Source organism: Gobius niger (genome assembly GCF_951799975.1).
Source record: "Gobius niger genome assembly, chromosome: 19".
Taxonomy (NCBI): domain Eukaryota; kingdom Metazoa; phylum Chordata; class Actinopteri; order Gobiiformes; family Gobiidae; genus Gobius; species Gobius niger.
In genome coordinates, this window is record NC_136870.1 from 11,333,825 (window position 1) to 11,346,125 (window position 12,301).

General features: G+C 44.4%; 1 protein-coding gene across 1 annotated transcript; it reads right to left on the minus strand.

Moving 5' to 3' along the window:
• Positions 1-5,612: 5,612 nt before the first annotated feature.
• Positions 5,613-9,505, minus strand: metrn (meteorin, glial cell differentiation regulator). The gene is made up of 4 exons (XM_079576980.1): positions 9,185-9,505; positions 8,194-8,627; positions 6,804-6,863; positions 5,613-6,212 (listed from the first exon to the last, which is right to left on the minus strand). The coding sequence occupies exons 1-4, from the start codon at positions 9,292-9,294 to the stop codon at positions 5,899-5,901; spliced, it is 918 nt and encodes a 305-aa protein (XP_079433106.1). The 5' UTR covers positions 9,295-9,505; the 3' UTR covers positions 5,613-5,898.
• Between the last annotated feature and the right edge of the window lie 2,796 nt (positions 9,506-12,301).

Sequence of the window (12,301 nt, forward strand, 5' to 3'; positions counted from 1 at the left end):
TTTGAAGGTCGAATCTATGTATAAACTGCACTTACAACAATAAACTAGCAACATTCTCCCATTCCCCAACAGCAACAAATCAAGGAAGTAAAATTTGACCTGTTAGATCTGGCCCCAACTTGTTTCTAGCTCTCATAAGCCCTTCCACAAACTCGATGTGCCCTGAATTTCTACACATGCTTTACGTCGTTCAGGCTGCGGCATCAACATGCTACCACCCTTAAAGGGTACTGAGATATGTTCTTACCTGAGCTTAGACGAGTTGATGCGTACCTGTCTGGTCTTTGTGCGTGCGCTCAGTCACGCAAATAAGCCAAAGACGTTGTTTGCATTTAACCTCTCCCAGCATAGGTGTAGCTCCAAACTGGGGTGAAGCTAGTTACATGATCCATGTATAGTTTATTACTATATTGTAATGTGTAATAATACCTTAGGAGCACTTCGACGTCTGCGCAGTAGTCGAAGTGCTCCTAAAGTGTTATTACGCTTAACAATATAGAACCCCTTTTTATCGGCTTAGAAAATCAAAATCTTTAATTTTGTGTAACATGGATCTTGTAACTTTTCACGTAACTGTATTTAAATAGGGAAAACGTGGAAGAGCTTGGTCGCTTCTAACTTCACCCAAGTTTGGATTTATAGGAATATGCTGGGAGAGGCTGAATGCTAACAACATCTTTGGTCTATTTGCGTGACTGAGCACACGCACAAAGACCAGACAGTTACCCATCAACTCGTCTCAGCTCAGGTACGAACATATCTCAGTATGGATAAACGGTGGCTAATACCTTTAAGCAACAAAGCAGTCGATACTGAGAGTTTGGTGAGTGTGCTCCTATAAAGAACAAACAAAACAAAACATATAACAGACCAACAGTTTTGAGCAAAATAGGATGAATAGTCTGTTTTTATGAGATAAATGCATTCAGCAAAGCCCCTGATGCTTGTGAAGTTGAAACGGTGGTTTCTCCTCATGGCTGCACAAGCACTGGTGCCTGAGGCCCTGCAATCAGTGGGAGATGTATGGGTGAGGCGGAGAGGTGAGAGATATCTAGAACTAACGCATTACTGTGTTGAAAAAATGAGCTAGTACTTGATTACTTGGGAATGCAAAACTAAAACATAACATTACTTGTTAAGTGATATGCTAAGTACACAACACTGCCAATGGCTTCTTTTACAAAATACTTAGAGAGAGACAAAGTAGGGGCTTTGTGCTGAGCATGAATATATAAAACACGGTTATCTAAAGCAAGTAAAATGGTTAATGATCTCATGCATGGATGGACCAAATGAGTCAGAATGTGAAAGTCTAATGTTTTCCATCAGTCTCAGAGTGGCTGCATATTCACCTGTCACTGTGAACGGATTCTCAGCGCGGGGCATCCAGAGAATTCCATGAGGGTCGTGTCATTCCCAGCTGTGCCCCGTCTTATGGGAACCTAGTGTGATCATCAGCTGGAGTGCGAATTTGGATTTGTGGATCTGCCTCGGCCATGTGTGCAGCCAAGAGATACACAAGCACTGAGTCATGGAAGACATGGATACACTACATTAAGTTTCCTTGTTACAAGCTTTTACGTGGCAAGTGTATTTTCCAGAAGGCTGTCGCAGAACAACTGTATAAGCACAAAGTCAACTTTATAGGGTCAACCAATGCACGTATGCTTCAAACCAGCCACCATTCATTTAAATGCACTCTCTGCTATGTACTGCAACTTTCCTCTGCAATGTCTCCACCGAAGCAGCATAACCAGTGGCCTCTTCATTAACCTTCACCACCATCAGTATCTTTGCCTTGGATGGAACTCTTCCTTCTTCACATCTCTGACAGCTCTAGCTACCCGTGTTTTTCTGAACCACCACCAGTCACTATTTATAGACAATTGTCCCCTTAAAACCAAAACAAGCTAATGCCCTGCAATAGAATTTGATTGTTCTCGATGTTTAGACGGTGATAGCAGATTTATCTTTGCCCCTTGTATTGTACTACCTAATGCTGTTTTTAGCAAAGTGTTCAACTTAAATGTTTGATCAGAGGAAGCGTCAGCTGGACCTGGTGACCCGGGTGTGGCGCTAGACTGGAGCCTCGGTAAAACTCTGCCCAGGGTCGTCCGTTCATCTCATCTGGGGCTTTGTCTTTAGCCCGCTTCCCCTCAACTCCCCTCAGCCCCAGGAAGACTACACCCTCCGTCGACACTAGCACACAGGGAAGAAGAGAGGGTTCTCTACTCAAGGAATGTTTTAGCTCGGACTAAGTGTCTGTGGTGAATAGCCTGAGCACAGTTCTGGCAAACCACGTCTTAAAAGATCTATACAAAACACTATAACTTGCCATGACGTCAGAAAGGATGCTCCAAATGATCAAGTGCCAATGCGCAGTTGGTGCCAGTCCTAAGCCTGAATAACTGTGTTCAGTTTTTGTGAAATGCTGGACTCGTGAAGCATTCAATTGTCTTTTGCTTCTGCTCCTTCCTTTATAGGGTAAAGCAGCATATCTCCTTCAGTGTGTTATTTCACATGCTCACTCGCCTTCTCCACATAGTTAGTTCAAATAACTTTTTCCTGACCTTCTAAACTTCTTTTCTGCCCCCTTAGTTTAATACATACAGGACCTTCAAGTTGTTCTGCCTTTAAACAACCCCTTAAACGTCTTCGTGAGTCCCATCACTCTGCACTTTCAAAAGTCTAAAAACAAACATTTCCTCGGGACACATTCACAACAGAAGTGCCTACCTTTATTTGTTGCTAAAAAGCCGTGTTTATGTTTATACGGTTTGTGTCTTGTTAGTACATTTCCCCCCGACACTGACACCGCAGCACTGAGAGGTACGGGGCCGGGGTCACCGCATAGTCACAACAATACAGGAAGTGTCTCATTGTCCCCCTGTCACATGATGTATTGGGGTGGGGGGTATAATTCGACGGGCCTTTGTCTTGCCTTATCGTCCACACTGCACAAACCTCCGACGAACGGCTCGGGTTGGTCTGAGGAGGGGTGCGCGGTGGGGCCCTTCAGCCACGGGACGTTTTAAAGAAGCAGTGAAGCGGCAAATAGTAAGGGAGGCCTGGAGGAAGCTTCTCTTGCAGGGGTACAGCGCTGTCCTATAGGCCTGTGTGGGGCAGGGAGAGCATGTAGTACTTTTGTGGCACTTTACCAAAACAACATGTTAATCGTCCAGCTGCTCTTTTTCCAAACGGATTTACTGGTCGCTGTAAATGCGGCGGAGGTGAGGGACACAGCGTACATGTTTATGTGGGGCTTGAAACAGGTGCTGAATTTAGCGTGAAGATATTATCCAACCTTTCCAGTTTGACATAAGCTCTTGTAAGCTTTCCCTCCTTTGTACCGAGTGGGAAGGGGAGATATTGTGTTCTAATGCTTTTGGGTGTGTGTGGGACAAAGTGATGTACTGTATATAAAAGAGAGATTAAAATCAACGTCCAGCTCTTTCCTATGTGTTTCTGTGCTTCTATATAAACTACCATACTTTTTATCAGTTTGTTGAACTCTGTAACACTTGATGATGCAGTATTGCAGTATGCAGAGATATGCTCTTACCTGAGCTTATACGAGTTGATGCGTAACTGTCTGGTCTTTACGTGTGCGCTCAGTCATGCAAAAAGACCAAAGATGTTGTTAGCATTTAGCCTCTCCTGCTCTCCTCCATGGGGCCAAACAGGGGTGAAGTTAGAAGCGACCAAGCTCTTCCACGTTTTCCGTGCAGTAAAGTAAAGATATCACTGCGGAGACGTCAAAGTGCTCCTAAGGTGTTATTACGCCTTACAATATACTTTTTATACGCTTAGAAAATTAAAAAAAAAGTTTAATTTTGTGTAACTATACTTGGATTTTGTAACAACTCACGTAACCGTATTTAAATAGGGGAATGGTGGAAGAGCTTGGTCATTTCTAACTTCACCCCTGTTTGGCTCCATAGGAATATGCTGGGAGAGGCTAAATATTTGGTCATTTCACGCACAAAGACCAGACAGTTACGCGTCAACTCGTCTAAGCTCAGTTAAAAACATATCTCAGTATGGAAAAACTGTGGCCTTCCGTTAACAGCACATTTAAAGCTACACTGTGTAACATTTTGGACAACACTGTTGCCAATAATACAAAACATGCTCCTCATGACCAGCTGGACACATAAAATACTATTTTTTCAGTGTGTAATCAAATAATGGATTTGAATGAATTTCAATCTCAGATTTGGCTGCCTTTAGTCGACATCTCCATGGAGACGAGCTGGAGACATCCCCGTTCCCAGTAAAGTTACAGACAGTGTTAAGGAGAGGCGCTCACAGCAAACACACTTTCGATCTTTTGTTGTTGTTTTTCAACAATAAAAATATGTGTAATGGAACAAATGCTTGAATCCTATGCTATTTATTGGGTAAAATGTCATGCATTGTGTAGCATGTATATAAATACATGCAGTGTATAGACTACAGAACTAATGGAACTAAATTAGTAAGAATAATGAAAGAAGTTTTCATATGTTTTAGTTTTAGGCTTTTAGCAAAGAAAACTTCTATGATTACTATGACACATTGTCCTCTCATGGCCAGCGACTGTGTGGCACCTCGGCTCCACTCTCCCTTCACACTCCTCTCTTAATAGAAATTTATGACTTCCTGAAGGCTGAAAACTGGAGGCTGAGAAGGACAAGAGAATTCCAACCTCTGGGTGTTTTTATTTTCCCTGTGTCCCAGTCTAAACAGCCCCAGGGGCCCTAACCCGGCTTAAATCTCTCTCTCTCTCTCACCATGGCGTTCTGTTTGTGCTCGGTCTTCAGCCATTTAATTTATAGACACTTGAAGTGAGTTATGTCTGAGAAACGCTAACCAGAGTATGAACCTGTTAGTCTCAGAGTTAAGGTAAGATGGGTGAAATTAGAAAACTACAACTAATAAAAAGAAAGAAAACTTGCAATGGATAAGGTTGAAAGTTTCTTATTTTGTATTTGAACAAACATAAAATAGAAACTTTACACAATACTGAGTGTTCACAGTTGAAATCCATTATAAAAATCTTATTTACATATGTACATTCTCATTACATTTACATAATACAATAATAACAATATGGCAGTGTAGGCTTTGAAGACATTGACGTTGACATTTGGTTTGAACCCCTCCCCTGCAGACAGAGTGCATTTATCACATGAATCAATTACACAGCAAATTAAAATGCATTTTACACATACTTTGCTCAGTCCAGTGCTATTGGCTTAATACAGCAAAATCAATACAACTTTTATAGAGTGACTTTGGCAACACTGAACTCCAATCTCTTAAACAATTTTCTTTTGAATACAATATAATGAAACAAAATGTAATTATATAGTATGAATTTTGATAGGGTTCTATAAATGTCCACCCATAAGAAAGATCTTTAGAAACAATATAAATATAAATACTCAATGTCTCCACTATGCTACATATATTTGTGTATTTTTTTTTGGTTTTCAGTGCTTGCAGCATTCTGGATAATTCACCTCTTAATTCAGTGCAATTTTCTCCCTTTAAGGACCTTTATAATCTCTGCTAACTTCAGATTGAAACCAACACCAGTCCGCCTCAACATGCAGGCTTTATTTCTGATCATTTAAAAATCTTTCCTTCAACGCTCTAACGCCCTGGTGGCATCATGTCAAGACTTCCAGAGGTTGGTAGCGGCTTTTTTTTTGCCTCATCTTAAGCACAGCCCGCAGCTCTTTTGACTGTACCAACCCTGACGGCTCTGTCCTCTGGGATCCGTGCTTTTCGGGGACAACATCGCCCGTCTGGCTACACCGCATCCTCGTGGTGGGACAGGGCTTCGCTGAGGCCTTTGCTGTTAACAAGGGCCACTTCTTGTTTTGGGACACACGACTTTCCTCCCTACGCCTCTCAGTCTATAGGTAGTTCGCATGGTATTTCCTGAGCAGCTTTGGCCTTGAGGTACGCCTCCTGGAAGTCCTTGTATCTCGGGGCGCATCCCAGCCAGGCCTCCCCGAAATGCACCCTCCCGGTGAACAGGAAACTTCCCGGACCGGGTTTAACGCCGCACTGGAGCAAAGTCCGGATCTCGCCTCGGCTGGTGAGGCGACTGTTGCCCGTGAAGAGGGCGTACTTTTGGCGGAAAACTCTGGTGGCGCTGATTTTGATCACAGCCGCTCTTAAAGTCTCGTCGTCTTCAACAGAGCGAATGTTTCCACGCACAACTGCAGGGGAAAAGAGAATACCAAGTCAGAGACACATTTTCAAGTCATCTTTTCAATGTATGCTTTGAGATTATAACAGATTAAAGAGACATCGAAAGACAGGATTGTTAAACAGGCCTACGCGCGAATGTGGACTATACTATTTCATGTTCCATATCTGACCCTGAGTTTCAGACACTTTACAATGCCACCTACGAGCAACGGACTCAAGCTAAAAGCTGTTTTAAAAGGTCCAACTAATCCTAACTTTTGTTACCAGCGAAACCTTCCACCACTCCCCATTACAACTCAATCAGATTAGTCAACCTTTCCTCCTTTAAAGGGGAAGGGGGTGCGTGGTTGGATTAGTCCACTACAGTGCCTTCTCTGGGGGCTCCCTAAAGGTTACGGGGGTGTGGATAGATGTTATTTTCACCTTTCACCTTTGCACTTTTGAGAGAGGATTTGGAGGCGCCGGTTTTAGCACAAGCGATTTGTAGTCCCTAATTTGATATTACGCCTTTCGATTGGTGGTCTTTTTGGAGATACGGTAATCCTTTTAGCGGTGACGGAGATCTGCTAAGTCTGACGATGACGTTTCAGGTAACTTACCGACATCGCTGGTGCACACTGCCATGAGGATCTCGGTATTGTTGCAAGGTCTGCACGCATCTGTCAAAAAAAGAAAATGTCCGTTAGTCATCTTGTACAACGTTCAAAGAAACACCTATATGCTAATGCTACTGCTAAGCCTCTGCTAATTGCCCATCCAGATCAATGTAAAGGAATCTCGAAGACTGTTGAATACAGGAGGGACCAACCACTGAGCCGCAAATCGCAGCTGCTACTTTTTTTCCCATTTTAAATTTTACAGTTGGAGTGGTGGAGTTTTTGAGGTGCGAGATCCTTCCTGGGCACACAATTCATGTAAAAGCCCCCCCTCTTGCTCCCCTGTCCCAATGCCTTCCCGGGTGTCTACAGTCACACCTCATCAAAGCTTAGGGGAAGGGGAGGCCACTTCAAAAGATTTCGCCACAAAAACCACTTCTGAGAAAGTTCCCCCCCCCCCCCCCCTTTAATGTATCGAAGGCCTGACAAATTATCTAAAGGAAATATTTAAAATGGTAATCAATCTGAGACCATGTATTTGAATTTAAAGTTGTGTGGCGTTTTAAAAGTTCATCTCCGTCTGAGGCCCCTTGGTTGCCCCTCAACTTTGATGAACGAGATTCCTTCCTCCTTAGCCTTAATAAGTGTGTGTGGGAGCGAGAGGGGTGGACTGAAGGGGTGCACTCCTCCAGACCAGTCTCCACCGCTTCAACAAAAGATCGGAGCATCTCAGCTGGGCATAGGCCTACCCCCCCCTGGTTGTCTAGGAGACGGCAGTAATCCCAGAAAGCTCATTGAAAAGACCTCGGGACACTGGAGTGAAAGCGCACCCCCACATACTGTGTCTTTGTGGGCCACCCCCTCCCTCCTCCCTTTCACTTCACTCTGGCTGAAGCCTCCTTTGAATCCCAAGCAGCCATTCCTCGGGCCACAGGCTGCGGTGGCGGAGAAGTTTGGCCACATCCTCTCGTGCACGCCGCGCTGCTATGAATTTTGGTATGAATCATCTACTGAGGGGATTTCTGCCTTTGAAAAAAACGCAGTGGTTTGGCTTTCAGGAGGTACAAAGAGGGTAACCTCAACATGCCCTGGTGCTTGAAGTTTTCCAAGCAAGATGTAAAAAAAAAAAAAATGGGGCAGTATGTGGGTGATAAATCGCGTAGCTATTTTGGCCTATGTGGTATGACAGACACAATCTTAGCCAAGTTTAACCAGACCTGTAACTGGAAAAAGACTGAACTGGCTTGTGGTTGGCTTCAATATTTGGATGACGCAACTGTTTAAAAATGGAATGATGAATAAAACAAATCTTCAAAAGAAAGACAGGAGTTGGGTCTTTCTAATGCACAAAGTTGGTAAAAGTGAACCAAAATGGCCGCCGTGTGACACTCACCCTCACTGCTCACGGAGTTGGAGTCCATTGACAGCTGTGCCCTCCAGTCCCCCCTCAGCTCGTATCGAAAAGACGCGATCCTCCTGCTGATGTCCTGGTGCGGAGTCGCTTGTAGGAAGAGTGCCACCTTCTCCCCCGGCAGCCGGCTGAAGCACTTGACCCGAGGCGGGGCAGAGGTACCCAGTCTGTCCCCCACCAGTAGCTCCAACACCCCGTCCCGCTCCAGGTACAGCTGCGCCCCGTGGAACTGCTCCGAGGGCTTGACACAGGCAGTGATGAGGCCCGAGCTGCTGCCCCCGGGTCCCACCGCCACATAGGGCAGACGCGGGGACAGGGTCAGGCGCAGGGCCCCCTTAGGGTACAGCCAGTCCAGGGTACCCTCGGAGCAGTGCAGGGAGATCTGCTCCACGCTGCCCTGTTGCTGGGACAACCCACTGTGGAGAGGAAAGAGGAGTAGATGTAAGACATTTGCCACTAGATTTACAATTAAAGGATGAGTTCACTTTACTCTTATGACAGCAAAGGGTATATGAAAGTCTTACAGAAATTTACTACAAAAGTTTGACATAAATGGCGCCGCCTACCGGTGATTCTGCAAAGCAAGTCTCCGCAAAGACTCGCAACAACTCGGCTTTTTAACTGAAAATCCTTCCATCGTGCAACAGTTTGACACGTGCATATCAAACTACAGATTCAGCTCCACTAACAGGGCACTTTGCGCGGTGCATAAGCTTGGAATCGGTCGTCTCCGGCCTGTCTGGACAGTCCATGCCTCCTGCAGACAAACGCTGCAGGGGCCAATCCCCGTAAAGCTCCCCGAAACATTTTAATTGCGCCCTAAAGGCAAGTCCAAACATGTTACACTAAGAACAAGCATTGTCCCTTTTCTAGGAGCCATGGGGCCAAACAAACAGACAAGCAACATTTACAAACAAATCACACGCGTTACAAATCTTATCAAAATGTAGAGAAATGAGAAATAACCACTTGCCTGCCTCTCCAACTGCACTGGTCCTCGGAGTAGTACGACACAACTACGTCTAAACAGATGCAAAATATAATCCAAAATGCGTAAATCCAAGCACCGCCGTACGCAGGCATCTTCAATGGACGATGATGCGAAGTGAAGGAATGCGAAGATGGATAATCCCCCCCCAAAAGCTCTCTCGCTCAGGGACAAAAAAACAAAAACAAAAATGCTATGAAGCCGCTCTAGCTCTGATGAAATCCATACTCGTTGCGTATCCTCTTACCCTGCCGTGTTAGATAAGAGAATAGCTCGTTCCACTATCAACCACCGGCTCTCAACTCTCTCGGCTGATGTGCGTCAGGACCACGGAGCGCACTGGAGTTATCCCCCAACATCAAAACTTGGGCAGCCAATCAGAGCGGCCCACTGGAAACTTTAAACCACTCTCTCTGCGCAGGGGGAGGGAGGGAGGTCTGGGCAGCGGAGGGGGGGCCAGCGTGCAAAATTACTGCATTGTCTTTAGACCGGTGTCTGTTATGGTGGATGTCTAGTCTATAAATAGTTTAGATAGAGTAGGTTACGTCGTACGTGCCTGGGATAAGGTCTGATTTTAAGTTGCAAGTGATACAGGGAGAGTTAAAACAATGGTATAAAATGCAAAGAACATTACTGTCAACGATGAGTGTAAAGCAATGAATATCAGCATTAGCTTAATTAAAATATAAACTTTCTTATACACGCTTTATTAATGATTATATTATTGAATGTGAATGACCCTGCGCCCTTCATTCCATCATCGCTGTGTTTGTGGGTGAACAGAGTAAACATTTGATGAGCGATGATCTCCCTGGATCAGTCCAACCTGTTGTTGTTATGTCTCGTGGTGATGAAGGTGTAGAATGTGTCCCCTCTGACTCTGTCGCCCTTTGCCCTTTACCCTGCTGGGCTTCTCTTTCATGTGCTGGTATTTATAACCAAATCAAATATTCTTTTGTGCAATAGCCGTCATCCATCTCTGCGAGTCAGTGGTTCTGAGCGGGCTACATGCGTGCGCTTGTGCTGGGACGTCCCGGGACCTCTGATGGAGTTATGACAAGGCTTCAGAGCAGCACAAAGGCACATGTGCAGAAATCCAGCTGCTTTATTGTGTTGGCTGGACCAGGCTTTGTTATGTGCACAGCCACAGAAATCAGTGAACTTTAAAGAGCGCAGACTGACAGCCGGGAAACCCACTGAGAGAAATATGAATACATTAGTGACTGGAGCATGTTAGTTATGGCCTTTAAAAGTAACCACGTGCCGTGACAAGCCTTTAGCTAAAGCAGACTTAATATACGCAGCATGTCTAAGTTTGGTAAATGTACAAATAGTTTGTAAACATTTGAGGACTCCAATACCCAGAAAATAATGGTAATATTGATAATTCCATCAGAGTAATTCTATATAATTTCCCCTACGACTGTCATATAGGACAAAACCCTGGATGACCCTAGACATGAACTACAATGTTTTTAAATGTTAAATGCAGTAAAATCCAATGAGGGTCAATGTAGACATTATATATAACCCAGTGCTAAATCCTTTTATATTAATCATATCGTAGATATAGAAAACATCGACTTTTGTCCTTTTGACCCTGAATGTTCCATCAACCTTGGACCAACATATCTGTGTCGTGAACTCCCATTAAATCAAATCCAGACATTATAAATACCACAGTGTGTGTACCAGAGCTGCAATCCAGCATCATCCAACATTAGTCTCGATTGGAGTGTGTGAAATCCCAAACCTGCTGTTTCCCTTCCTCGTCTGAACAATGCCATCTTTGACTGTAACGAAACTCAGTCTGTTTGTCCTCTTACTGTAACCACTCAAGCAGTCTCTCTCCCACAGTTCAGCCCGGGACCCCTCTGTCACAGTCCCACTAATAAGAGCGTCTTCAAACAGGACCTACAAGAGTTTGCATGTGTCTGTGAGTGCTCTGTGTATTTACCCTGCAGACTGCATCCTTTTACGCGTGTGTGCTCAGTGCAGACATGGTGTAGTGACGGTGTGGTGCTACCACTGTTTTATGGGACCTTGACATTCTCTCAGGCTCATGGTGAGGCTGCGCTCCAGCACAAAGGACTCCTTCACAAGTTCGTTAGCTCATCTATAAATCATTCCATGCTATTCTATTTCAACAGGATGTAGCTGTATTTAGATAATTTTGTTGGACATTATGCCCAGAGGAATGTTCAGGTCAAAGCATACTACATTTCACATAATAATTATATCAATAAACATGACAAAAATGTTTTGTTTTGAATTGCCAAACTATTTTGACATGTAACACATGTATGTTAGGGCTCACAGAAAGCATGCTGGATGTATGGTGTCAGTTATTATGAAAAAGCACAACTGCATCTAAATCTCAAATAGATAACGGCACTTCAATGTATATTTGAGAAGAATTTTCCCATATATAACAATAACATACACAATCACAGGTGATCCCACACACCCATCACAGTGCTCAGTACAGTGCCCTGTGCTGCCTTCAGGGAGGAGAGAGTGAAGTCTCTCTCAGTTTATGTATTGTCTTCATATTGGGAGATTTCTGTTTGCAACAAGGGTTTGAGAGAAACATTATTTAAATTGTATTGATGGGATTGAATTCACAATAAAGCTAACTTAATTTATAAAGCCATAATTTGCATATCCCATCCATCTACCTTTCACTATAACATATTTTTTGGCTTTTTCCCTTCATTCTAGTATCTCAGCATTACAGCAGGGTCTTTGCTGGGCGTTTTCACTACAGAGCCTGCACGTGACTGGGCATGACTGCGATAATAGAGAAGAAAGCCATCAGAGCAGCAACAGAAGCAGCAGAAAGAGCTTCTAGGTGGCTTTGGATAAAGAGGGGCGATGCGTGGAGTCGTGGCCATACCGCCCCTGCTCTGCCCGATCCCGTCTGACCTAAGCAGGGAAGGGGCTGGTCGGTACTTGGATGGGAGACCGTTTGGGAACACCAGGAAGCCGGGGTGCTTGTAGTGAGTGAGTGGTTGATTGTGGCCGGAGGGGCCGATGGCACAGACTGGTTGCCTCGCTTCCATCAGTCTACCCCAGGCCAGCTGTGGCTACAACAGTAGCTTA

Excerpts from the sequence above, each read along its gene's own strand:
- metrn (XM_079576980.1), bottom strand. The coding sequence starts at position 9,294 with ATGCCTGCGTACGGCGGTGCTTGGATTTACGCATTTTGGATTATATTT. Across the intron at positions 6,864-8,193 it reads CAACTCCGTGAGCAGTGAGG|ATGCGTGCAGACCTTGCAAC; the intron begins GTGAGTGTCACA and ends TTTTTTTGACAG. Across the intron at positions 6,213-6,803 it reads AGTGTGCACCAGCGATGTCG|TTGTGCGTGGAAACATTCGC; the intron begins GTAAGTTACCTG and ends TTTCCCCTGCAG.